Source organism: Nuphar pumila, chromosome 14 (genome assembly GCF_984573655.1).
Source record: "Nuphar pumila chromosome 14, dmNupPumi1.hap1.1, whole genome shotgun sequence".
NCBI lineage: Eukaryota > Viridiplantae > Streptophyta > Magnoliopsida > Nymphaeales > Nymphaeaceae > Nuphar > Nuphar pumila.
Genome location: NC_143262.1, coordinates 22,987,330 through 23,014,751, shown reverse-complemented (window position 1 = coordinate 23,014,751; position 27,422 = coordinate 22,987,330). Strand labels below are relative to the sequence as shown.

The window sequence follows — 27,422 nt, the reverse complement described above, 5'->3', positions numbered from 1 at the left end:
GCTCATGAAAATCATATGCATAAATGAATGTATATTTTGGGTTTGAACATTTACTTAGTCTGAACATGATTCAGATAATCTCAGAAACTAAGTAGCTAAGCTTTGAACTTAGTCTTTATTGTGGACTTTCTAGGCTCATTCATATGCACTTTTCTTTCATATAACCATATGTATCATCAATATATAAAAGTTGCATATATTTAAGGTCCTATGCAGTATCCCACCTCAATTTCATAGAAGGCAACCCACACCTTCACACTTATATAGGTGAGTTTACCAATAGTGAAAACCTGTTTAAACTGCTTAGTCAATTTGGCCTACAGATCTCATTAAGAGTCATGAGACTCATCCTCGTATCACAGATTTTTCAGCATTTTCATCAGAATGTGATATGAAGATATTCTTTATCTTTATATATATTATGGTGTTCATCCAATTACTCCAGTTTCTTGTTTTTTCATACTCTAAGAAACTCATGCAACTCGAGTCACATTGTTGGGTTTTCATCACAAGTAATTTCTTTGATAGATTTTAATTTCATTCCTTCAAATGTATTTTGAATAATTTTTTTGCGAAAAGCCTTTCATACATGAATCTGCCTAGTTTTGGTATGATCTATCGTAATCAATAAAAATTACTTCTAAGTTGAGTAATAATTCACATAAATGTATTTTAAACTTTGTAAGTCTAGATTTCTCTAAGTTCATGTTCTTCATCTTTATATAATTGCTTGATTTATTTGAGCTTTTATATAATAAGTGACTTTCATACTAGCAAAGACTAATATCATTAATTATATTCATAGAATCGAATGAGTTGCCACTATGTATTTATAAGTCCACAATTCTTGAACATATAAACATACTAAAGTAAAATTCATTCACTCAACTATTCAACAAAATAATAATTAGAATTGTCATTCCCATCAATATAGTTTTAAGTACATAATGTCTCATAATCCTAAATTCTCAAGATTCTTTGAGGCATGATACGAATAGCATTTATATTGTTCATTTTTCTGGATTATCAATCCTTTTGTTTATCTCACTTACGATATGATTGGTCTAGTTCCAACTCATAGCATTGACAAAAATTGCCAATAATATTTATACACATAGTTGAAGCTAATATCTTTTGGTATAAAATAACACTAGGATTATATTGTATATCAAGTATTAGACTTTTACTAAATCTTTTCAATATGAATGGATTGATCCACTTGCACGATAAAACAATTATAATATACATTAAAATGATCAATCTCATAACATGAAAAATTGGTGTGAAAAAACATTACAATCCATTATATTACTCATGATCAATATCACCAATATGAAATGTACTAAAATTCAAAAATTACATGTTAGGACCATAAAACCCCTTATCTGCTAAGTTTGTTTAATTAAGATAAACTTATTTTTAAATTAATCTATAATTGCTCGATAGGAACCATTCTTAAATTAATCACTATATAGATATAGTAAATTTTTAAATGTTAAGATCAGTTTTTAAGATCATAAAATTAATATACTTTCTACTTTGGGTTTTCAAATTTCAAAATTTTGATTTAACAAGTTCGATTATGTGATTTTAGATAAAAAAATTTAACACTAAAATTCAAACTTGTATCAATTTCAAACATGATAGATATGGAAATCATTTGCAAATCTAATCAAATCAATTATTTACTCCATAAGTTGAAGTGTATAACAAATTTTGTCTAACAATATAGTTAAAGTTCAAATTACCATTTTTCTATGAAGGCCAACACATGTATATCCATACTTAATAATAATTCAGAAAAAATCATTACATACTTATGCCTCCAAACATCTCAAGATATCATATCAATACTTAACATATTCCACTAATTAAATGTGAAGGTAGAATAACATCAACTTAATATTTAAATTGATTTTGACAAAATCACACTAACCTCCAATAATTAGTTCTCAAAACATTAAGAGTAGGTTTAACCTATTAATCGTTCATAATAGGTAGATGTAAAGATTTGTCATGGTGGATACATGATACATATCTCAAATTATAAGACATGTACTTAAGTAAAGTAGAATTTCACACTCATGTTGTTATCATTTGGCTCCATAATAGTCTCTATAAAAGACTATATATTGTATACACTCACGATTTAGTATAAGTTTACACATATAGTAATGAATCAAAGATTTAAACCCATGTTTCACTATTTATCCGAATAAAAAACATCTTTACCCATTTCTGCCACTAGTATGTCATCAAGTGTGATTGCTTTAATGTCACAAGAATACAATATGAATTGACAAATTCAAGCAACACTACTTAGCTAACCAAAAAATGAGAGCAAAACATAAAGCATGATAAGATATCTCATTCTTGATCATTGATACAAATTGAAACATGATTAAACCCTCTTATATTTTAATACATGCATATGCTATACATGTCTCTCAAACAATCTCATTTAATTCACAATAGGCCAAAAAATTATCTTAGACAAATGAGAAACCCCTTAAGTTAAAGATAATTTATAATGCAAAAAATATTAAGATTCATATTCTCAAGACTAGGATAAAGGGTCGTGGTTAAAAACATAGTACCTAGATAAAAAATCGTTTCTCAAAAAAAATCATGAAAAAGATAAAAATATATATCACATTTTTCTTCGAATTTGCACTTAAGCATATGTGAGTCATTTAGAGACATATAGGTGTGTTAAGAAAGAAGTCATCATATCATTCAAGCGAAACTTTAGATATTCACATCAAAGAACTCTTGAGATTAAAAATAAATATTTTTCTCAATGATAATAAGGGTGTTATCCTTACACAATAAGGTGAGAGCATCTATGTATCTATATCCAAATAAACCTCACATGACATTCATTTATCAATCAAGATACATGCTAATCAAAATTATCATAACAAATAAACATGTTGACCTAATTCACAAATATAGATTTGAAACAATAATTTGGTTCAAAAATTCGAATATGGGTCAAGATCCAAAAAACAACTAAAATGGGTCTAAACTAAAAATGGTTTAGTAAGGGTCTGAACCACCTCCAAAAAAAATAAAATCTAATAGCATATGTATATAACCCTTTTAGAAACACCAATAACAATAGAATTTAGAAAAATAAATCGAATAAATATGGGTTTAAATCTGGACACATGACTCTACAAATATAAGATAGACCCAATGTAATACGCAATTTTAACTATAACAACAAATGATCATATAAATCAACTCACATCGTTATAAATAGAAAATAAATGAAAATTAATCTCAAAAAGATCTAAAGCATGAAAATGGATGCAAGCATGAATCCAAAACCAAGAACATATGAAACATGCCGCTAATAGGATCAATCAAAAAAATTAATAATGATCTTAAATGAGAACAACATATGAAATTCAACTTGCATTGTTAATAAGTGCAAATAAATAAACATTAATCTTAAATAGATTCAAAACATGAAAGTTGATATAAATCCAAAAACCAAGATAATGAGAAACATGTTGCATGTAGAAAAGACTCAATACATGACCTTAAGTAATTACTAAAATTCAGCTCACACGTATTAAATAACTAAATTGATCAAATTAAAACAAAAATCCTAAAGTGGATTCAGATAAAAAATTAGATCCAAAACAGGACCCAAAAATAAAAGCATGCATGTATCAATTTTCTACTATATAATGATGAAAAATACCAATATAATCCATTTATATAATAATAGTTTCAAGCGATTAAGGAAAACTCACTAAAAACCTTATAGATCCTCGATAGTTAGGCTCAAGAATGCATAAGCATGTAGCCACCTGATGCAAAAAACACAAACTATAGTGTCTTGCCAAGAGACTAAAACAAAAAACTATATATAGGATTAACATTATACCTTATTTTATTCAATTTCCTATGATTGATCGAACATCTCCCGACATGATAGCCATGAAGCATGATGTTGCTTTTGAAATTGTTGGAATTTTTGCATGATCTCAATGTCGACCATGAAGATGTTAAGAACCGAAATGGCTTGGAGGTACACACTATGATGCTCTCTTAAAAACAATAGTTTCTTCTTCAGATAAAAATGAGTGCAGAAGGGTGAACTACAACTTCACTTTCTTCATCACCTTTCGCACTAAGGAAATTGACTACCATGACACAATTACCTTGAGCAACCTCACAGAGAAAAAAAAAACTTTGATACAAGAGTTAAAAAAAGAAGAAAAAGAGTCTACATCAAGCCAAGCTATACCAAGTTACTTATCAAGGTATATATAGACTTGGGTTAGACAGTTGATCAACAGGTCCTTTGAGATCCATTGACCACAATATTTAGTGTAAAACCCGAAATTTTTTATTATAAAATTGTCCAAATTTTTCAATTTGGGCCTAGATCCACATTACGGATCTAGGACCCATAAAGCGGGTAATTAGGATTTATTCATTTGAAACCTTGATTTAATGATAATAATGAATAAATAAAATTTTTAAATTTTAAAAATCTAATTTAATTCGAGGATCCACAGTGGATCCATTTGGATCCACTTGTGGATCCATTTTTTACTTGGGTCGGGTTACGGGTCTCGGGTTCGGACCCGAGCCCCACCCTATAATTTTTCTGCCCTGTTAAATGAAAAGGGCAACCCGATAAGGGTTGCTCGATAAAACCTAACACAAACAGAAAGGGGGGCGCAGGGGCAGGGGGGTTACGCAGAGCGTAACAACCCCGCGCCCATCTCGGCAGAGAAGGGGGAGGCCTGGGGCCGATAAAGGAGGGGAGTGGAGAGGGGCTCTCGCCCTCTTCACTCAGCCCCATCTCTCTCTACTCAATCTCTCTCTCCCCGTCTCTCTCTCTCCCTGTCTGCGTGCGCGCACCGGAGAAAGAAGGGGTCGCCGGAAAAAGGCTGCGGCAACCCGCAGCCACCAGTAGCCACCAACAGCCGCCAAAGTCTTCCAGCAAGCTCCCTTCTTCACGGCAGCCGCGGGGAGCAACACCAGCCGTTTGTGCCTGCACGTCTCCAGCCTTCAATCGCCGGAAAAGTCTTCTCGAAGTACGGTGCTCCTTGGAATCAGGGTGAGGAATCGAACATGGGTTCGATTCCATGTGGGGTTTAAGTGTAGGATTTGGGGTTTATATCAACCCTAAACCTAAAACCCCAACTATGTGGTTTGGGGGTTTCGAATCTTCCTATTGTGGGGTTCTCAGTTTTCAAATTTTTAGGCAAAGTTTGGTAAATCCCACAATGGAAACCCCAAAATCTTTGATTTGGGGTTTCGGTTGTCATGAAGGAGGGATTTGGGGATGTTTGACGAAAACCCTAATTCAGCCAATTTGGGTTTTCTTGATTTGGAATTTTAGGCATGATACATGTTAAATCCTGTTTGGGGTTATCGTTCTGGGTGAAATCCCAAACCCAGAATAGCAGTAAGACCTTATCTGAAATCGTGAGGGTAAATATATAATGAACTGCAACTTTATGGTTTCGATGTCTGATCCAGAGACTATATGCATGAGTAGAACTCACATGCTTATTTTGAAGTTATTTATGAAATGTTTTTGTTGGTGTGTTAAAGACAGATCGGTGGTACATGTCTAGATCCAGAACATAGCCAGCCAATCATCTATTATTAAGTCACAGTCTGGCTGAATGCATTAGTCCTTTAACGCAACCCTGAGTTGCGTTGTATAATCACTTTTGATATGCCTAGATAAGCTGGTGGAAATCAATATGAATATACTTGAGACTTGTTTTGGTTGTTGGCATACATGTTAAAACCTACAGTACTGCAACATAGTTATTAGCAGTAGTGAATATAGATTAAGTTTAATTATAAACTGAAAAATTTTAGTGTTAAAAACATTGAATGTATTCAGTTTCTGTGGAGTGCTCAAGAATACAAGGAGTTTCTTTCGGTTGAGTACAAGACCGAACTCATTCTGTGACTGAGCTATGATTGTTTAAGTAAAAATTTACTTGTATGCTAGTGAGTGTCTTCTGCGTTTCCTTTATTAGCTATTGTATTATAAATAGCAAAAAGAGGATGGTTTGGTTTTATCAGGACATATGGCCTGTCATGCATCATTCTTTAAGATATATATATATAGGTATGTGTGTGTGTGTGGGTTGAAAATGTTAGTATGGCTACATCATCAGGTGACAATATTAGGTAAATAGTGTCAGATGATTTGCAATTTTTCTTTTAGCAACCAAACTTGGGGCATGTATGTGTTCTTTTCAAACTTGATTAACTATATGTAACTGTTATAAGTAGTAAGTGGAAGGATAGCATAAGATCATGGGTTGTGTGGGACCCTGCCAAGCCCAGCCGAATGGTGCTAGACTATATTTTTACAAAGGAAAATATGGTTAATGCCATATCCTTAACTGTTCATGCTTGTGGACAAATGACAGGTCGATGGAATCCTTGTTCATGTTTAGGGTAGCTCATATGGAAGCTTAGCTTAGCACTTTAAGTTTCCAGAATACTAGCTAATCATGTTAGACCTGGCTTTTTGCATACAGGTGAATGAAAATGCTCGTAGGCTTAAACTTGATTTGATATGCTTGATGGGATATCGTTGTCTAGTTGTTTTCATGGGCATGAGCAATCATGAAACTAGTGCTTTATTGCTGGAATTTACATGCATGGGTGTTCACATGATATAATAAAATTAACCAAGGAATGACAACGTACATTTGATATAAATATGTGAATCCTTGTGCCTGAATCTTGGAAACAGTGCTTGTGAATGTTGTTGTTCTATGTCCATGGTTATATCGGCATATATGGATGTGCATTTTGAAACACTTGTCGTGGAGAATTATGTTTTCACTTGACTGTTATGATTATGGTATTCATGAGTGTGAGCATGATTCAATTATTACTAATTCTTCCTGAACATGTACACTTGATTTATATGTGAAATTGCACATGTACACTCATACACTTAAAGAAACCATGGATTGGTTAATACCCATATGCGATGTAGGTAACACACACATATTGAAAATGTTTATGAATGAATTATGACATGCATATGTTTGGGGTTATATTTGCATGAATATATATATATGCTTTTGGCATTTTGGCCTAGTGTTATAAATGAAACACTAATTTGGTTTTATTACGTGATGCACCGATGGCCTAATTGGACCATCACCGGCCTGGAGAGCCGTGGGTTTGGTTTTCTTTTACATATGTTTTTAAAAGCATCACTTGAACCACCTAAGATGGTTTGACACTTTACTACATTTTTCTATGTGTTTACACGGGCTGGAGTCCCGAATGGGTCCCTGCAAGGGAGGATGCGGGGTTTTCACTTTACTTTTGCATATGTGTGGCAAACTTAAAGAATGAACTTTAAATAAAAATAATGAATAAGAACAGTGTAATATACATTCTGGGATATCTCATCTGGAGTATGAGAATCTTGGATATCCGGTCTTGGGGAGACTGTGAGGGTACAAAAACTCCGTGTGCGTTGTTGCCCCTGAACCCGATATTGAGGTTCTTCTCCTGGCCACGGTTTTAGGGAGAGCCCACCACTTTACCCGGGAGTGGTGTGTTAGTCACAGCTGTGAGTTTATGGTACCAAGGAAGTGGCACTTGTGGGCGTGGGGTGTCCCTTGTGTCCCCGACATTAGATGTGGAGGTCTAATGTTCCGATGGATGGTGTTGTTTTCTGATATCAGTCGAGGGCTAAGTTGAAACCCAGTAATAAAATACAAATTGTGTGTTAAGCTACCCTGAGAACCTACTTGACCTCGGGGTTTGTACCCGTTTGGTGTATCCGCGGGTCACGGTAATTAAAAAGAGGAACTTAAAGATGTGTGCATTTAATAGGGCATGCATTTGGAAAGATGGAACTTAAATGAAAGATAACAGAAGAAATCATGCATTGCACATAATCATGCATTTTTCTGTTATGCATTAGATCATGCATGTTTGACTCATTCTTGATATCATGACATCATTTGTTGGTAGCATATGACTTACTTTGTGAAATCATGCTGAAAGGTTTGATCATTTAGTTATTGATATATGACATTGTTTATTGTTCTTGACTGGTGAGTAAATGCAATTATTGGTAGTTATGAATATTTAAATGTTGCAAATTTTATATCTGCACTCACTCAAATCACTGCATGAAATCTTATCCATGTTCTTTCTCTCACCTGGTTTCTTTAGAAGTAGCTGTGCTCAGAATTTCGGTTCTGACACCCTACTTTGTTGGTTTTTCACAGGAAATGGTGAACAGTGAAGTTGGACATGCATCTGGGGATGGATGAGTTATACTTGGGCTTGTCAGCTTCAGTAGAGGACATAATGACTCTTTTTTTTGTCATTTAGTTCTTTTAAATTCTACAATTGTTACTTTACTTTCAGTTGAAGAAAACCTTGGTCTTTGAAATTTTCTTACTTATTAATAAAAGAATTTTAGTTGGTTGATATGGATGATAATTGCAACTTCGTTTGTGGTGGATGGGCTATCCAATGGAAAGTGGAACTGTGAGGACCCCAGATCTCTGGGAAGGTTTCCGCAACTAAAAAAATATATATATATATATTCCGCATTTTTAAAAGGGTCTGGATTGGGGTCGTTACATTTAGCATGACCCATAACGGATCTTAAATCCCTTAATGCACCCCACTAATAGCTCTTAAATCCCTACATGCGTCCACTGATGTCCAAAACATTGAGCTAATCGGTCCAAAATGACCCTTAACTAGATGGTCAAACTTACAAACCAATTTGGTGTTAAAACTCCTTTAATAATGCATAATGCATTAAATCTCTTTTAAAGAAGTTTTATGCATTAAATCTCTTTTAAAGAAGTTTTATGCGGTCCAAAACAATCCAAAAATGATTGAACCAAACTGAGCCGGGCCAAATTGGAATCCAAAGCTCAAAGTTCAAAGTTCTATTGACAAGCCATTTGAGGGCCTTACCATCTTAGTCAACTTTGCACGTTTTAAACTCAATGTGTTTTTCAAAAATATTCAATATGGACAAAACATAATTCATAAAGTAGGTTTTCCCTCCAAAATTTATTTCCCAAAAAACTAGTCAAAGAGAGTTATTTGGTCAACGAGCTTAATTCAAAAGGTTATAAATTTTGAGTCAAACAAGGAGCTTGTGAGAAAGTTGCAGTTGCTGATGATACCCACTCTTTTCTTTCAAGTTCTAATCTCAACTTCCATAACTGAGAGTGTCTTTGAATCACATCAACATCAAATCTAAGGTTGTCAAGAACAAAAGAGTTTCTGAATATGAATAAGGCAGAAGTGAGTGCCAGAATCTGCTGCCTAGTTCTCCTTGTGATGATGAAGAGTACGAGAAGATGATGGCAGCCATGTTTGAAGACCTTGTTTAGAGGATTCAAGATCTGCTATGCATCATTCCTCCTCCTGCTACTATGGACTTCAAGTGGACGAACTACTTTCACTCTCTGAATTTGAATTAGAGAGGTATATGGTCGGCTTTTCATGAGATGGTCAGACTTAAACTTTTGATTTTTTTGTAGATATATGTGAAAGGACCTCGAATATTACTTTTTGAATTATTTTATACACACTCAATGTAGATGCTCTGGTTGTTGGGGCAATGATTTTCAAAGACTGCTCTGAATGTAATCTTATAAAATGTTCACATAATGAAGTTCCTCTGATTCATTTTGATTGCTTGCATTTCTGTAAAAAGGCTTTTCAATTTAACCCAAATTTTAGCAGAGGGCCTAATTCCTTTATCAGTAGAAGGTGTGTGTGGATAGCAAGTGATGAATTAGTTTCTGACTTTCTTCACGCATGGGACTAATAACATGATACACTATGGAAATCTTTTGGTTGTCAGCCTCTTTTGAAAAACATAAGGACAACATCCAACTACAACTTTATGTGCTTGTTTTCAAGAAGCAGGCTTCTTCGTTTTGGATGGGCACATTTCCAAGCGTACTAGTCACTCACTCTTCATGATTCTTTTTTATGTTGGGTCTCAACTCAGATGTGGATCCACGTACCAAACAAGCACACTAAGCCCAAGTTTATCAAATAATGAAGCCCGTATGACCAAACCTGATAAGCCCATTGGACCATGTGTGGGCCTAAATCATGTTCTTGTGCAAGATGTTTTCCACATAGGTGTTCGGAATAGGATTAGTGTATTTTAGAAATATCAGCTAAATTAAACTAAGAACCGTGAAACGTATGAAGAGTAGGAATTCTTGAAGAATTTTGGTAAATGCCAATTGTTCATGTCAATATTAAAAGGAATCGAATTAAATCCAATCAAACTTGCCCCAAATGGATTTGTTTTAGGGTTGAATCAGGCCCTACTAAAAAAACCAGCTGATTCAATCTCAAATCGGCAGAATCAGGGATGAATCGACCCTTCTCTTATTCTTTTTTAGTTTTTTTTATTATTATAATTTATGAAATTAAAAAATAAATCAAGCGATTTAGCCCTATTCGATTTGAGTCTGAATAGGCCAATTATCTATTTTTTTTTTTAAATTGATTCGGTCCAGAAACCAATTTTGACAACACTGGCTCATCTCATGTATGAGCATGGCAAGCTTTCTTCTGAAAAAAAACAAACAAACAAAACAAAAGGTAAAGAGTATTCCTTGATATAGATGGTCCTAGTCTAGGTCTAATGATGCAATCCAAGAGGATCCAAGAAGCGTATGGAACTTGGGTGTAGGTTCAAGTCTTATAGACCCACTGGAAGTACCAATACCTTTCTCTAGAGCAAACAAGAGATGCCCCCACAAATCAACATGAATAAGTTCCAAGGGCTTTATTGGCAGAAAAATTTTGATGGTTTAAATGGTGACTTGTGTAGTTTTACAATAGCGCAACTGGAACAAAAATCAAATGTGTTATCACTACCAAAACTAACATTTACTCTTTTGCAAAAAATCCAAAATATTCTTATTAGGATGAACTAACCAGGAGTGCCACCACTCTTTAGACACTGACTTGAGCTGGATTTGCCTGTCCTCTTTGATTCCCAACATGCCAAAAGCATAGAGCCATCCTTCAGTGATCCCTTTGTGGAGGATAGTTTTTGTTCTTCATAACACACAAAACCCATCACCATTAAACTCAAAAACACAATTATTATCCTTGGTAAACCTGATTACAACAAACAAATTTTTCCTAATTTGAGGAACATGAAGAACTTCATTTAAATGAAAGAACTTTCTAGAGGCAACATTACCCATGTTCGATATAGGTATTTTGGCTCAATTTTAAATTTGACTGATTCTGACCCTTGACACTGAACTCTGTCTCCCATGGCTTTGTCATCAAAGGTCATATGGTGTATAGCTCCTGTATCAGGGTGCCACATGTACATTCATGCACATAATAACAAAATATTTGGGAATGTCATAACAGTGCCTATCTGCGTGATTCCTGCGTCCATAAAACTGACAATTAACAGCCTGACAAGAATTTTCTCTAAAACGTGAATTGTTTCCTTATGTCACCCTGAAAGCCCTGACTACATAGCCTCTTCCTCTACCTCAGCCACGACCCCTGCCTCTTTGGGCAAAGAAGGCAGTGGACATTGACTCTTTAAGTTCTTGTATCATTTGAAGTCTCTTCTCCTGATTTAGGAGCATATCATATATTCAGAGTAGTGATTGTGGTGACTCTCGTACTCATTTGAGAGCCCATTCAAGGTATACTTCATAATATCACTTTCAACTACACTCAACAACTGCACTCAACAAATCTGAGATAAACTTCGCACGATTAAGATAATCAGTCATATTATTGTCATTTTTTCTGACATCTTGCAAGTCTTTCTTTAATTGCAGAATCCTAAGGCTCGAGTGGGATGCAAAGGACTATTCCAAGGCCAGTCACACTTCCCTAGCTATCGATATATGAATAGTATGGCTTAGTACAAACTCAGTCACCGTGTCTTTCATGCAACTCAATGCGAGTTGGTCAGACCTCTTCCATACATAATACTCAAGATTAATTGGACCATCTCCCCTTCTTTGGCACCATGAACAAGCTGAGGAGGAGGGAGACATGAACCATCCACAAATTTAATAAGGTCTTAGCTAAACATGGCTTATTCAATTTGAGACCTTCATAACAAGTAATTATTGTAGAGTAATGAGGGTAACAAAAAATCGCGTGAAAGCAATATAGGATCTAATAAAGGCACAATCAAATCACAACACAAGGGTTTACGTGGTTCGGTCAACACGACCTACATCCATGGGGTACGGAGAGAATAATCCAATATAATAAGAGTAGAGAGTACAATGTAGAGAGTACAACGTCGAATAGCTTGCCCAAAGCTAAAGAGAATAACAACAAAGGAATCATAGGAAGAGAGGGATACAAGATTACCTCTTGGGTGCACAACCCGAGTCAAAACCCACACCACAACCAACACCTTTCTCTGAGGATCAATGTGTGGTAATGAACCTTCTTCCTTTCTCTTCTTCTCTCCACTCTCTCTCTCTCTTACTTCTCTCTTTGCACGCTGCACACAGTCACTCTGCTCATAGCACTCTGCTCTTCTCCCACCAGCACACAGCCTCTGCACCCCTATTTATAGATGGCATAGAGCCTTCTAGACTCATTCCAAAAACCGAAGGGGTTTTGGCCCTTCAACTTCCTACATTAATGGAAAGTGGGTGGCTATTTCACTTCCCCACATCATTAATGGAGGGATAGGGTTGGCCCTTCAACTTCTTCTGCATTAATGGGAAGTAGTGGGTGGTTATTCCACTTCCCCACACCATTAATGAGGGATAGGGCTAGACCCAACAATCTCCCCCTCCAATCCAAGGGGATACTCCAATTCAACAAATCAACTGGAGTTCATGCCGGCCAGCTACCAACATGTATTTTGTAGGCCTTTGTCAGCATATCTGCACCATTATCATTTGTGAAGATCTTTGCAAGATGAAGTAAATTTTTCTCAAACACATCTTGGATCCAATGGTACCTGATATCTATATGCTTTGACTTTGAGTGAAAACTCGGATTCTTGGCGAGGTGAATGACACTCTAACTGTCGCAGTACACCAAGTACTTGTCTTGCTCTAAACCCAACTCCTTCAAGAATCTTTTCATCCATAGCATCTCTTTGCAAGCTTCTGTAAGAGCAATGTACTCTGCCTAAGCAGTAGACAAAGCAATACACCTTTGCAATTTTGACTTCCATGATACAGCTCCCCCTGCAAAAGTGAGTACAAAACCTGATGTGAACTTCCTTGTATCAATATCTTCAGTCATATATGCATCTGTGTAACCTGTCAAGACAGGTGGTCCACCCCCAAAGCTTAAACAAACTTTGGAGCTCCCTCTAAGATATCTAAAGATCCACTTTACTGCTGCCCAATGCTCTTTTCCTGGATTTGCAAGAAATCTGCTAGCAACACCTACTGCATATGCGATGTCTGGTCTTGTATATATCATCGCGTATATCAAGCTTTCGACTGCTGAAGCATAAGAAACTTTCTTTATTTTCTTCTGCTCCTTGTCACTTGATAGACTCTGCTCTCAGTTCAGCTTAAAGTGACATGCAAAAGGAGAACCAACTGGCTTTGCATTGTTCATACTGAACCTATTCAACACCTTCTCGATGTACTTCTCCTATGATAACCATATCTTCTTGGTTTTTCTATCACGAGAGATCTGCATGCCCAATATTTCATTTGTTGGCCCCATGTCCTTCATTGCAAAGGTCTTACTCAGTTTCTTCTTGAGCCTGTCAATTATAGACATATCTTTTCCAAGGATAAGCATATCATCAATATATAACAAGAGAATAACAAAATTTTCACTGAACAATTTTATGTAGACACAATGATCTGAAGCCGATCTATTGTATCCATTTTCAGTCATAAATGAATTAAATTTCTTGTATCACTGTCTTGGAGCTTGCTTCAGCCCATGCGAGCTCTTTTTCAACCTGCAAACAAGATTTTCTTTAGCTTTGACTTTAAAGCCTTCTGGTTGCTCCATGTATATCTCCTCCTCATGAAGGAAAGCAGTCTTCACATCTAGTTGCTCAATCTCCAAGTCCAGACTAGCAACAATATCTAGAGCAACACGAATAAAAGACATTTTAACAACAGGAGAGAAAATCTCTTCAAAGTCAATACCTTGCTTTTGACCAAAGCCTTTCACAACCAATCTGGCTTTATACTTTGGTTGAGAACTTTGTTCTTGAGTCTTCAACCTGAAAATTCACTTGTTCTTCAAGGCCTTTTTGCCTTCTAGTAGTTTCACCAAGTTATAAGTGTGGTTCTTCTGCAATGCATCCATCTCATCATGCATAGCTATTAGCCACTGCTCTTTTTGCTCACACTCTTGTGCTTCTTGGTAACTCTTTGGTTCACCTACATCAGTAAGCATTATATACTCATGTGAAGAATACCTTATGGAAGGTTGTGACTCTGAAAGATCTTCTCAGCTGGGGTTCTGGAGAAGGTTGCTCTCCAACTTCTTCCTGCTCAACATGGCCTGCAGGTAAATCAACATCAGCCTCTGCATCATCTTCTTGCACTGCTCTTCCTTCAACTTGTATCACTGGAGGAGTAACTGGATCCAGATGGATAGATCCACCTGCAGAAGTCTGAATTGACATCTCTTTCTTGATATCTTCAAGTGTCTAGTCTTTAAAGAATACCACGTCTTTGGATCTGAATACCTTCTGCTTCTCTGGATCCCATAGCCTGTAGCCGAATTCAGCATCACCATATCCCAAAAAAATACATTGCTTCATCTTATCATCAAGCTTGGACCTCTTTTCCTTGGGGATATGTGCAAATGCCCTGCATCCAAATACCCCCAGGTGTTTGTAGGACACGTCCTTTCCTGACCACACCCTATATGTAACATCATTTGATAAGGCATGAGCAGGAGACAAGTTGATCACATCAACTGTTGTCCTTAAAGCCTCACCCAGAATTTCTTTGGCATCTTAGACTATGCAAGCATACACCCGATTCTCTTTACAATTGTACGGTTCATCCTTTCTGCAACTGCAATGTGTTGTGGGGTACCTAGAATTGTCAACTCATGGTGAATTCCATGAATTTTACAATATTCATGGAATGGACCTGTGTACTTGCCACCATTATCTGACCTGATGCATTTCAGTTGTTTTTCTGTTTCCCTCTCAACCATAGCATGAAATTGTTTGAATACATCAAGAACCTTATCCTTGGTTTTCAGATGGTATGCCCAAATTTTCTTGAAGAAGTCATCTATAAAAGTAACAAAATAAAGTGCACCACTGAAAGTTTTTTCATTAGTAAAACCATTAATAGTTTTTTTCTCAGAGGACCACAAACATCAATATAAACTTGCTCCAGAATGTGAGATTTTATATGGAAGGCATTTCTAACAAAAGATATTCTATGTTGCTTACCAGTTAAGCAATAAACACATGGGTTTAGATGTGTACCTTTTAACTCTGGAAGTTGCTCCCCCTTAACAAGAATCTGCAAGCCCTTCTCACTCATGTGGCCTAATCGACTGTGCCACAAATCAATAGAAGAGTCTTCAGCTGTATTCAACTGTCCCTTGTATACCTTGCCTTGCATCTTATAAAGAGTACAACACATCTTTCCTCTTGCCTGAACCAATGACCCGTTGTTGAGTTTCCACTGTCCTTGGCTAAAAACATTGCTTTTACCCTCTTCATCAAGCTTTTCTACTAAAAGAAAATTCAACCTCAAGTCTGAAACATGTCTGACATCCTTGAGCACCAACATGTACCCAAGACTGGTCTGGAGATGAATATCTCCAATCCCTATAATTTTTGACATTCTTGTGTTTCTCATTCAGACAACACCAAAATTACTGGTCCTGTATGTACTGAAATACTCTTTCTGTAGTGTGGTATGGTACGAGGCTCTTGTGTCTATGACCCAATCTGTATCCTGGCACACACAGATACATGGATCATTAGTAGTAGGCAAAATCACAAGCTCACCTTCAACTGTGGTTGTGGTATCTTCTTTGGTTTCTGATAATTCTGTCTCTTTCCCTTTTTTCTGGTTATTCTTTGGCTCTTTGCACTGATTCTGGAAGTGTCATTTCTTTCCACAATTGTAGCAAGTGATGTTCTTCCTTGACATGGACTTGCTTCTATATCTGCGGTCATTTTTCCTGTCCTTTAACCGACCCCTGCCTTAAGATGAACTTACCATTAATTCTTCACCAGAATCTTCACTCGGTGATGGTTTTCTCCTAATTTTATTTAAAATGAGCGTACTTGTGACATTTTCCATATCCAATGTTTCTTTTTCATAAATTATAATTGTCACAAGATGCTCATAAGATGGTGGCAATGAGGTTAGTAACAGCAAAGCTTTATTCTCATCTTTAAGTTTAACATTCAGACTAAACAGACCAGCAATAATCTTATTAAACATAATAAGATGGACAAGAATGTGAGTACCTTCCTTCATACGAAGACTATAAAGTTGTTTCTTGAAGTGTAACTTGTTGGACAAGTTCCTGGTCATATAGAGGCTCTCTAGCCGCAACCACAATCCCACAGTTGTCCTCTCTTCCATCACGTTACACATGACTTCATCTGATAGACACAACTCAATCACACCAACGGCCCTCAAATCAAGATCATCGCATTCATCATCAGTCATGGTCTCTAGCTTATTCGTCTTTCCGACAAGAGCTTTGTGCAACCCTTGTTGTGCAAGTAGAGTCTTTACCCTTCTTTGCCATAAAGAGAAATTTTTTTTGCCATCAAACCTCTCCACTTTAAACTTGGAGCTAACTGACTTAGAAGACATGACTTTCCACGAACTAGCTCTGATACCACTTGTTGAGTAATGAGGGTAACAAAAATTCGCGCAGAAGCAATATAAGATCTAATAAAGGCACAATCAAATCACAACGCAAGGGTTTACGTGGTTCGGTCAACACGACATACATCCACGGGGTACGGAGAGAATAATTCACTATAATAAGAGTAAATAGTACAATGTCCAATAGCTTGCCCAAAGCTAAAGAGAATAACAACAAAGGAGTCACAGGAAGAGAGGGATACAAGATTACCACTTGGGTGCACAACCCGAGTCAAAACCCACACCACAACCAACACCTTTCTCTGAGGATCAATGTGTGGTAATGAACCTTCTTCCTTCCTCTTCTTCTCTCCACTCTCTTTTTCTCTTCTTCTCTCTTTGCACGCTGCACACAGCCACTCTGCTCACAACACTCTGCTCTTCTCCCACCAGCACATAGCCTCTGCACCCCTATTTATAAATGGCATAGAGCCTTCTAGACTCATTCCAGAAACCGAAGGGGTTTTGACCCTTCAACTTCCTGCATTAATGGGAAGTAGTGGGTGACTATTCCACTTCTCCACACCATTAATGAGGGATAGAGCTGGACCCAACAATTATTTCTATCCAATTTGATTGAAACTAAGCTTGAAACACATTCCATTGTATGACAAAACTAGGGGCAGGAGATAGAACCTGAGGAGCTTCAGGATGATGCCATTGATGCAGCACAACCTTGGAATGCTTTCATAACTGAAACAAGGATGATCTTTTTAAGACTCTGATACCATGTCACGATTTTAGAGATGTTGTAACACACAATAGTACAAAAAAAGAATACAAACTTTATGTGGTTCGGTTCAATGTCGGGCGTACGTCCACGGGAAATTGTTTCTCTCTCTCACAACCGTTTCCTATGAGAAAGGTTCCATTATATAGTTTGGTTGATACACTCATAGACTCTCATTAGGAGTCTTATAATGACCTTCATTAAGGGTCTTGGACTCTTTACAATTAGCAATCTCTACCTTCCTCTCCTTTACATGTTTCTCTTCGTCACGACTCCTAAACATCCTGCTCTTTGTAGGAGTCCTTCTCACATTAGGCTGCCCAACTACACCTTTAAGGACAAGGACTCTTCACGTGAAGAGTCTCCCTCTTGTGAGGAGTTGTCAATCTCAACCCTCTTTGATTGGCTTTCTACAATTCATGGAAAAATCTCAATCAATGTATCCACCACCCACGCTCTCTTGTGGCTTTCATCCTATTTTTGTGACTTTTGAGAAAAGAAAAAAATACCAAAATGACCCCATGGAAGAAAAACCCAATGTGAAAGGAATAAAGATCATAAGAATCTCACATTTGAAGGTCAAAAGGATGATTTATTCAATATTTAGAAAAAAACCTGCATGCATTTGTTATAGGGCTAAAGCATTAGATTTCAATCATGAGTTAGTGCTAAAGCAGGGTCAAATTAACGGTAGTTTATGAATGGGGATATTTCAACCTTTGTTTGAACCAAAATTCATGGGCTTTTTTTGTTTTAAATCTGACCATATGGGAGTGATCTACGTGTTTGTTTTTATAGGGACTGGCTATTGGATTGTCTGATTACAGTATATAAGTAGGATTTTTAGGGCTCGAAAATCATTGTCTCAAAATTTTTATAAATATTCAAGCATCCAAAAGTCATGTTTCCAACAGTCGATTCTTAGCAAATGGACCATGTTGAATACATTTGTAGAGTTGATTGGCAAAAGCAAAGTATCGAAATACTCAGTTTACATGATGTTCACATAGTTCTATTTTTTGCGTTGATAACCAGAAAATATTAGAAGTTTTTGTGTTTTGGGGGATTTATTCAATGAAGATGAGGATGTTTTTGTTGACAACAATCGTGGAGATGTACGTGAAATGTAGGTCAGCAAATGATGCACACAATGAGTTTGATGGAATGTCTGAGAAGGATGTGATTGTTTGGATCACCATGATTGCTAGATCCACACATAGTGGACACTTTAATGAGCATTATTTTTCATCTTTATGTTCATGCCTGGGTGGCTTTGCATAAGTATTCAAAGCCATTGGTTCCCACGTTCAAGCTGTTTTTATGCTGGTAATATATGCATGAATACATAATATCTGCATCAAAGAGATATTGGAGATTAGAAAGCATGCTACCTAATATATGCATTGATGCATGATCTAAGCATCAATGTAGTCACTGAGATTAGATCTTATGGTTTGGATTGCTTGGTTTTTCTGCTGATCTGAATACTACCATGTTGAGCAACTTCAAGATCAACTCCATGATTATGGTCTGTTGATGTGTTTTGCTGTTTTTTTTTTCTTTTTCCTCATAAAGACAGAGTTCAAAGAGGCAGCCATCATTTAGTTTGATGAAGTGCAATAGCCATTGTTGCTGCAGTTCAACATAACTGGCCTGCAGGTAGAGTTTCTGAAGCAATTGTGATACTAGAGCATGGATGACTAAAGCAAATTTTTAAGCTAGTTGGATTGGAATGAGGATGGCTTCCTCTGTTTCTGCTCTATTTTTATATATTTGTACTTTGGTAATTTTAAGGTTAGTTCTAATGATAACAGTTGAAGTGTTTAGTTTTCTGCCCTCTACTACATATAGCGAACTAGCTTGGGAGCATAATTCACAAGAGGATTTGCTCAGAATGTGAAGATTAAGGGATTGGCTAGGCATGGCATGGGAATGTTGTGCCCAGCTGCTCCTCTGTTTGACTTCATACCCTCGTGACTAGATTAGGTTCTGAACTTCTGTGGACACACAGCTTTGGCATGTTGGACTGTCGTACAAACACTAATGTTTTTATCTAATTCTGTTCATGATAGAATGCAAATAGAACCATGACCTCTTCCCTTAATATGAGAATTTTAGTTTCTCAATTGGTTTCCCATGTATTTTCATTTCTTTGTTGTGTTTCTTTGTTGTGTTTCTTTGTTTTGTTATGTTGTGCTTTGCCTTTTGGTGACTACTTGTTACCTTTCTTTGTTTGTTTGTATTTTTTTTTCATGAGTAACGGTGAAGCCTTGTGTCTTTGAAAAAATTACTATTTGGATTGCCACAATTTTTCTAAGTACATGAAGCCAACTAAAAAGGATTAATGTTTAGTGTTAATGAACTAGGTTGCATGGAAAATGGAGTTGTCTTTGAGCTCAATGCTTGTTTGACTCGTGAAAATTGGTCCAAGTCAACTCCAGAAGTAACTTAAATGTTGAACCATCACAAGTCCTATGCCAAAGTTTTCAAACTTTGCAATTATGCAATAGATTGAGAATTCTTTGTGACATTCCTTAATAATCCAAACAATAGACTGAGAATTTTCAATAGACTCCCATTACAAAAGAAAAAGAATCGTCTTTATTGAGAATTTTTTGCATCAAGAATTCTCAATCTCATGAAAATTCGCAAGAATTTATCCAAACGCAAAGTGGATCTTGTAAGGTGTAAATTCCTTGCCCAAGACCTTCCATGAGGACAGAGTGCATTCGCCTAACAAAAAAGAGGTGGGTGGTTAGAACAAATACCATTAGTGGGGTTCAACCTGTGGTTGTGACAGAAGGTATGAAAATGCAAGTAATTATTAGTAGTAAAGTTACGACGCAACGAGTACAGACTGTGACAATTACTTGCCTTCTTCTCAAAGCCAAGTTGGTCAGCTTGAAACTACAATTACAGCTCCTGTTAGAAGCACTCGGGTGATAAAATATGAAGAGTGAAAAATAAGGTGGTCGAGAGAGAGAGAGAGAGAGAGAGAGAGAGAGAGAGAATAACATGCAACGATAAAATACTGAAGTGATGAGACTTGGTATCTCTTAATAGGTGAATAACGAGTTTAGCTTGTAATGCATATGAGAGGAGGAGAGAGGGGTGATGAGAAATTTTTTTGTTGCTTAGGATGAAATGACCAGTTTTCTTTCTTTGAATAGAATAAATTAAACCATAGTAATTAAAAACTATAATTATTTGCCGGTTACCACATCAATACTGCGCTTGTCTTTGTAACCACGGACTTTGACATCAACTTCTACAACACGTTATTATATTGAGAGGAGAGGTCACTGCATGCAAATGAGAGATCATGGGTTCGAATCCTAAAGGGGACACTTCTTGCAAAAGGCAGAAGGTTGGGACTTAGTACGGGAGCCTGAAAACACAATATCTAAAATCGATGCATTCCAAGGACACATTATGAAAGTATTATGGTGTCATTGCCAACAAAAATTGGCAACATAAACGCTGCAATTTCACCCATTGGCCTTTCAACAGGTAAAGTGACAATTTCATCTGATATCCACATTAATGGCTTGAGGCAACAAGATTCCAATAAAAATATTCCCACCTGATATTTCATCGAATGATACAAGTAAATAGTTTTCTTCCAGATCAACTGAAAGAATGACAGGCAATTTTAAAGAAATCATACAGCTGTTGGTTCTGCCTTTGCCTGCTTATCACTACCCTGACCCCCATCACCCCCTTCACTATTGTTTTGTGGAAATGCCTGCTCAGACGGCAAATTCTTCTTAGCTTTTTTGCTTCCTTCAACTTTCCAATACTCCCATACACGGGTCTTTGGTGGCGGCATCAATTCTGCAATAGGTGCAACTAAACCTTGTTTACCATCATCTATAACAGCATCAACCAGACCATAGTCCTTTGCTTCCCAAGGATTCATAAAATTATCACGGTCAGTGTCCTCTTCAATCTGCGTAGAAAGAGATCCAATGGAAAAGTTGGATTTGAAATACATAACTCGAAAGAATTATTCTAGTGCTTCTAAAAATATTAATTATCATTAACTCACCTGACTTTCAGGCTTCCCCGTAATTCTTGACAGTATTTTATTCAGTTTCACTTTGTGATACATCATTTCTCTAATCTGCAACCCCATCTCAGTTGTCTACATCAAAACGCGGAGGATAAAATGTCAGTGACTTCAATCGGACAAGGACATGTCTTATGTGCATGATAAATACCCAATTCTCAACATCAAGATAATAAAAACCATGAGAGATGTATTCTGGCTCTCTATGGAATTGACTAAATCTGTTTTCTTTTATTTTTCTCAACTGTCAAAAAGAACAGCACAAGCAAGCATAGGGAGAGAGATTAAGATTCACAAATATCAACCAGATAGGATCAGTGGCACCAACTCTCTCTCTCTCATACACACACACACAGCACAGCACAAGCTGCACAACACTACCACAAGCACAAGCATGTGCATACGCGGACATAACAAGACTAAATTGCTCCTAACATTCAGAACAAATATGAGCAAACTTATCCATATAATATAACAGATGCTCCTGCCCACATGACCAATTAGACATCACTCACTCCTAATACCTTAGCTGAGTTTGCTATCATTAAATCTAAAAGACTTTTCCACAATAAGCACAGGAAGGCATACTCACTTTCCCTCCAGCAGTTCCTAGTGGCTGATGAATCATTACTCTTGCATTTGGCATACAGTATCGCTTTCCTTTAGTTCCAGATGCAAGCAGAAATGCACCCATGGAAGCCGCAAGACCCAGGCAGACAGTTGAAACATCAGCCTTGCACAACTTCATAGCATCATATATACCCATTCCTGCGAGTTACAATAAGAATACCATAGTAGTAAAAAGGCATACTAGACACGGTCATTATTGAGTTAAATAAATAATGTCATTTTTGACACATCAATCACAAAATAATCAAATGGTTCAGAAGTATATTTTCAGAACAGAAAAGACATTCATGGGAAGGGTCTTGCATTATTGCATATGAATGGTTTCATTTGTTCGGTGTCCGTCAGCTTAAATACATGGACCATCACACTTCATGCTAATAGCAAATTAAGTGAAAACCTGTCACACAGACTCCATTTTGGCTCCAGCTCCATATCCCCTTATATACTAGTCATATTGTAAACTTTATAAAAATGCCTGAATCCCATATCTGCAGCCGTATCCATGTGACATAGGATAAAACAAACATTTTATGATGTGCACGTTTTTGTTCACGTGATAGATGCATTTGTAGATCCACACTTCATGCATGTACTCTACAGGCATCATGGTTGTTTTTTAATATAAAGAAAATTTTCATCAGGAAAGCTCAATCTTAGACATGATAAATGATATAGCTACAGTCAACTGATAATCAAACGACATGGCAGTGGAAAATGGAGCCTGCATAAGTACAGAACAAACACCACATTAATTCATGATTGATAATCACATGAAGATAATGTTGATTGAAGTGGCTATGCTGCAACTCACAGTGTGTGTCCTAATAGAAGGAAGCAGAACCATGCATGAGAATATAACTTGCACGTAGATCATGTTATCAGTTGCAAGAATAGAACAGACATGTAGCTTCTCATATTTTGATATTTTCTGCTTGTTAGAAAGATCGACATTTTAGAAAGGACAAGTTCACCACAATTCAGTGAGATGCTAAATTCCCTTGATGTGTGTGGATGAGTTCAGCATGATTATCAGTTTATCACTGGCATGATTATCTCAGTGATTGGCTGAATGAGATCAGCTGCTAGCTGCATTATTGATCCGAATATGACATCAACTAGCAAACATCATCAAATGCAGCATGCTAGTTTTCATTATTAGTTGGTTAGGAAGATTGACCATCACAAAAATATGAAGTTGATAAACTAGGATGACAATTATTATCTGCACTACTCACATCCTAATTTAGTTTATCAAGAATAACGTGCCTTGAGGCTAAATTTTTTTGCAACCTGGACAATAACATCTAGACCTTTTTTTGCCAACTGTATCTTGATGCATATTTTAGTCCTCAGTATGGACACAACATCAACACTTGAAGCTTCTTAGGCACAAAAAACTTGTTCCCTATAAAGAAAATAATAAGGTGTGCATCTTCCATGTACTTTCAGATATTTTATTAATTTTATAATTGAGGCATGAAACACCTCATTCTGTAGATCTGCCCATGATTTTGATGCGTGCATCATTGGTAGGTTCATCTCTACAATGTGACAATCTTTTCATTCAGCAATACTATCTTTCTAGGAGGTGTGCAGCATGATTTTTGATGCTCTATTTCATCAAGTAAATAACCAAAAGAATCATATTCACCACATTAAATTGTACATATCCGTACATATATTGTAGATTATATATACATATATTGTAGATTATATATATATATGTGTGTGTGTGTGTGTGTGTGGGTGTTTATATGTATGTATTATGTACATATATATATATATATATATATATATATATATATATGTGTGTGTGTGTGTGTGTGTACTATAAATATATATATATATATTCATATTTATTATTGTAACTATCTTTTTTTTTTGTTTGTTTGGTTCTTTTTTAACTAATCATGACTAGTCAATAGAGCTGTAGAGCCGTTGGACTAGCTCCAACGTCTCTATTGAGTTCCCATATTGTATATAAATAGGGGTGAACCCCCTCTCTCAATGTATTGCTTCTTGATGCATATTTTGAACATCAATAAAATATTATTTTTATATTTTGTGAGCCTCTTTTGTGTGTCCACTTTGGTGATTTGCTGGACATTGTTGGAGGTCTTCATTTTCTTTCATGGTATCATGAGCTTGGTGGTGCTAAGCTCCTTGTTGATGTTCGTGGAATCGTGGTTGCACACTTAAGATTCAAGCCCAAGTGTTTATGTGATCCATTGGTGGTGCTAGAGCAGTGCTGCCTCTACTTTAAAAAAAAATTGAGTAATAGTACTTGTTTTTTTTTGTCCTTTTTCTCTATATCCTTTCCCACTCAATCTTTTTATCTCTCTCACACACTCTTGTAAAATGGATGACAAAGAAAGTGTCACCATTATGCTCGTGAAACTTAATGATTTTAACTATTAACATGGTCTTCAATTATAAAGCACCATATTTGGGGGAAAGGGCTGTGAGGAGTAGTGGGTGGATCTGATCCCAGGCCTAAATCAGTTCTCACTAAGGTAGAGAACGAGAAGGAAACTTCCTCTTACAAAGGGTGAGAAAAATTAAAACCCTTGCTACTTATGAGAAGAAATGAAAGGAATGGAGGATGAGACATGTCGAGATCATTTCTTGGCTCATTAATAGTGTTGATATCAAGAAATATAAAGTCTTGCAAAATTTGAGCACGCAAATAAAGTTTAAAAATATCTCAAGAAAATGTATTCCCTTAATAATGTTGCACATGTATGCAACTTACAAGATAAAATTCGGACTATGACTCAAGCGGATAAAAGCAATGTTGTAAGTATCATACTATATCATATGATACGGTACGACACGTGTCGTTACTATGAAAAATAACGATATGATACACACTCGTATCACGATATGAGTGTGTATCGTATTTGTATTGTATTGTAACGGCCTCAAATTATCCTCATGAAAAATGGAAAAAAATTAATTTTCATTTTTTTTTAAACAATTGCGGAAACCAAACCCAAAGATCCGGGGTCTCACAGATTTAATAAATACCAAACCACAAGAGATGGTGCATTGAATCTACGAAGAAATAAACAACTTTATTACTCAATAGAATAAATGTCATAATAGTATAAATAAATAAGTAGTCTGTAACATAGAGTTACTCTGTCAAGAACTCGGGATATGTCACGCTAAACTCGTAGGCTCCATATAGGAAATCACCCCATCACTGAGCTTTCAATTCTGAAAAACATTTTTGAAATGCAGGATAAGAACCAGAATTCTTTGTACGAATTCCTCTAAAAATCCAAACATAAAGGAAACAGCATAAACCAAATTCATGCATAATTTCAAAGGAATGCAACAACAATTTCATAAGCAACTTACCATTCAAGCATTTAATACAAGTATCATAAAATAACAAATATCGTGCGAAATAGAATAAGCATGAATGTATTGAAATTATGCAGAACAATAAAGATGCATGATTCAATGCACATTTATGAATAACTTATTAAGTTATTATCAGAGTTTCTTTTGTATGCATGTCCCTATTAAATGACACAATTTTAGTTTTTTTTTTCCTTAAACCCGCGGATACTCAAAACGAGCACAACAATTCTCGAAGTACAAGTTAGGTTCTCGGTTGTAACTTAACACATAATTTATAATTTATTACTGGGTTTCACACTTGTTTCTCGACCGATATCAGGAATTAACATCATCTATCAGAAGATTAGAAATCAATATCTAATATCGAGACATCAGGAAAATCATCATCCGCTGACGTCATTTTCTTGGTATACCACCACCCTCAAGCAAAGTAGCTGAAATCTCTCTAAAACAGTAATCGAAAGGTGAACCACCACATCGGGTTGATGGACACAATCGTATACAAAGTTTTAGTATCCTTACAATTTTTTCAAAACCATCATCCAGGATTTTCACACTATATAAGGGACATCTAGGAAGAGATTAATTACATTGTTTATCTCTTTTATCTTTTTAAACAAATTTTCAAGTTCTTTCCACAAGATCCGTTTTGCAAATCAACATGCAAAACCCAACTCGGGCCTTGGCCCGCCACATTTTAACAGTGCAATTAATTTGGAAAGCCAATAATTTCATAAACAAATTTTGCAATGCATAAAAACAATTTTGGACCAATACATGCTCCTGGCCCACATAAGCTGCAGTGATTCATATCTGACCACAAAAGTATCTCAAAGTGATTTATGCATCTTTTTGCAAAATCTCAATGAACATGCAGCACACTTGTTCAAACCATATTCACAATGTGCATCCAATCACACAACAAGAATGCACATAAAAATCAATTTGCATATGCATGCGAACAGATGCTTGCAACACACATTAACATTATCCAATTCATGCATAAACTCCCAAACATGCATATGACATGAGCACTTGCAACATGATAATTGAATGTATAACACGCACAATTAATATTCAACACATGTATATGTATTTTGTCTCATCTAGCACCATGACATGCAATCAACCGCATGTCACTGTTGTGCTAAAAGCAAGCAACAGCATGTTGCCTGCAACATGTGCTGCCAAAAAAACCCAGAAATGTGTTGTGAATAACACATTATGGCTGCACAAAAGATACAGCTCAGCTGCCCCAACAGCTAGCCAAATGCATAATAGCAAACAACTTGATATGCATATTCAGTAAAACAGATATTTTTATATAACAGCACCATGTTCGTAAGCAAAAAATCAGCAAAACTGTTTGGTATGCATGGCAGCCAAACAATTTTTCTTGATATGCATAACAGCAAAACAATTTGTATGCAAATCTGCAAAACTGTTTTTGCTATGCATCACAACAAAATAGTTTTGCATGCATGCCAAACATGACAATCGGCCAGCACAGTTAATTAAATCCAATAACGGTTCATGACGAAGCAAATCAAATCTGACTATCAGTCACAAAATGAGTTGGACAACTATCCATATATAAATGTTCAAAACAGAGTTTTTTGATATGAAAGTAAACTAATGACAGTCGGCCAGACTAAAATCAATTTAATAACAGTCCACGATATGGTTTAACCAATATGATTTTCAGTAAAAAAAACTGTCATAACAGTCTTCATATAAGTGTCAAAACCGATTTTAGAACATG

The 27,422-nt window shown here is 36.2% G+C and overlaps 1 protein-coding gene across 1 annotated transcript in view; it reads right to left on the bottom strand.

Moving 5' to 3' along the window:
* Positions 1 to 21,099: 21,099 nt before the first annotated feature.
* The window catches only part of LOC149816622 (ATP-dependent Clp protease proteolytic subunit 3, chloroplastic-like), a 48,098-nt gene continuing 41,775 nt past the window's right edge, over positions 21,100 to 27,422 (bottom strand). Inside the window, exons 3-5 of the mRNA XM_089987922.1 lie at positions 22,254 to 22,429; positions 21,641 to 21,736; positions 21,100 to 21,541 (exon numbers count right to left, since the gene is read on the bottom strand). Of these exons, the coding sequence (XP_089844048.1) occupies positions 21,254 to 21,541; positions 21,641 to 21,736; positions 22,254 to 22,429 (560 nt within the window). The 3' untranslated portion in view covers positions 21,100 to 21,253. The remainder of the gene's footprint in view (positions 21,542 to 21,640; positions 21,737 to 22,253; positions 22,430 to 27,422) is intronic.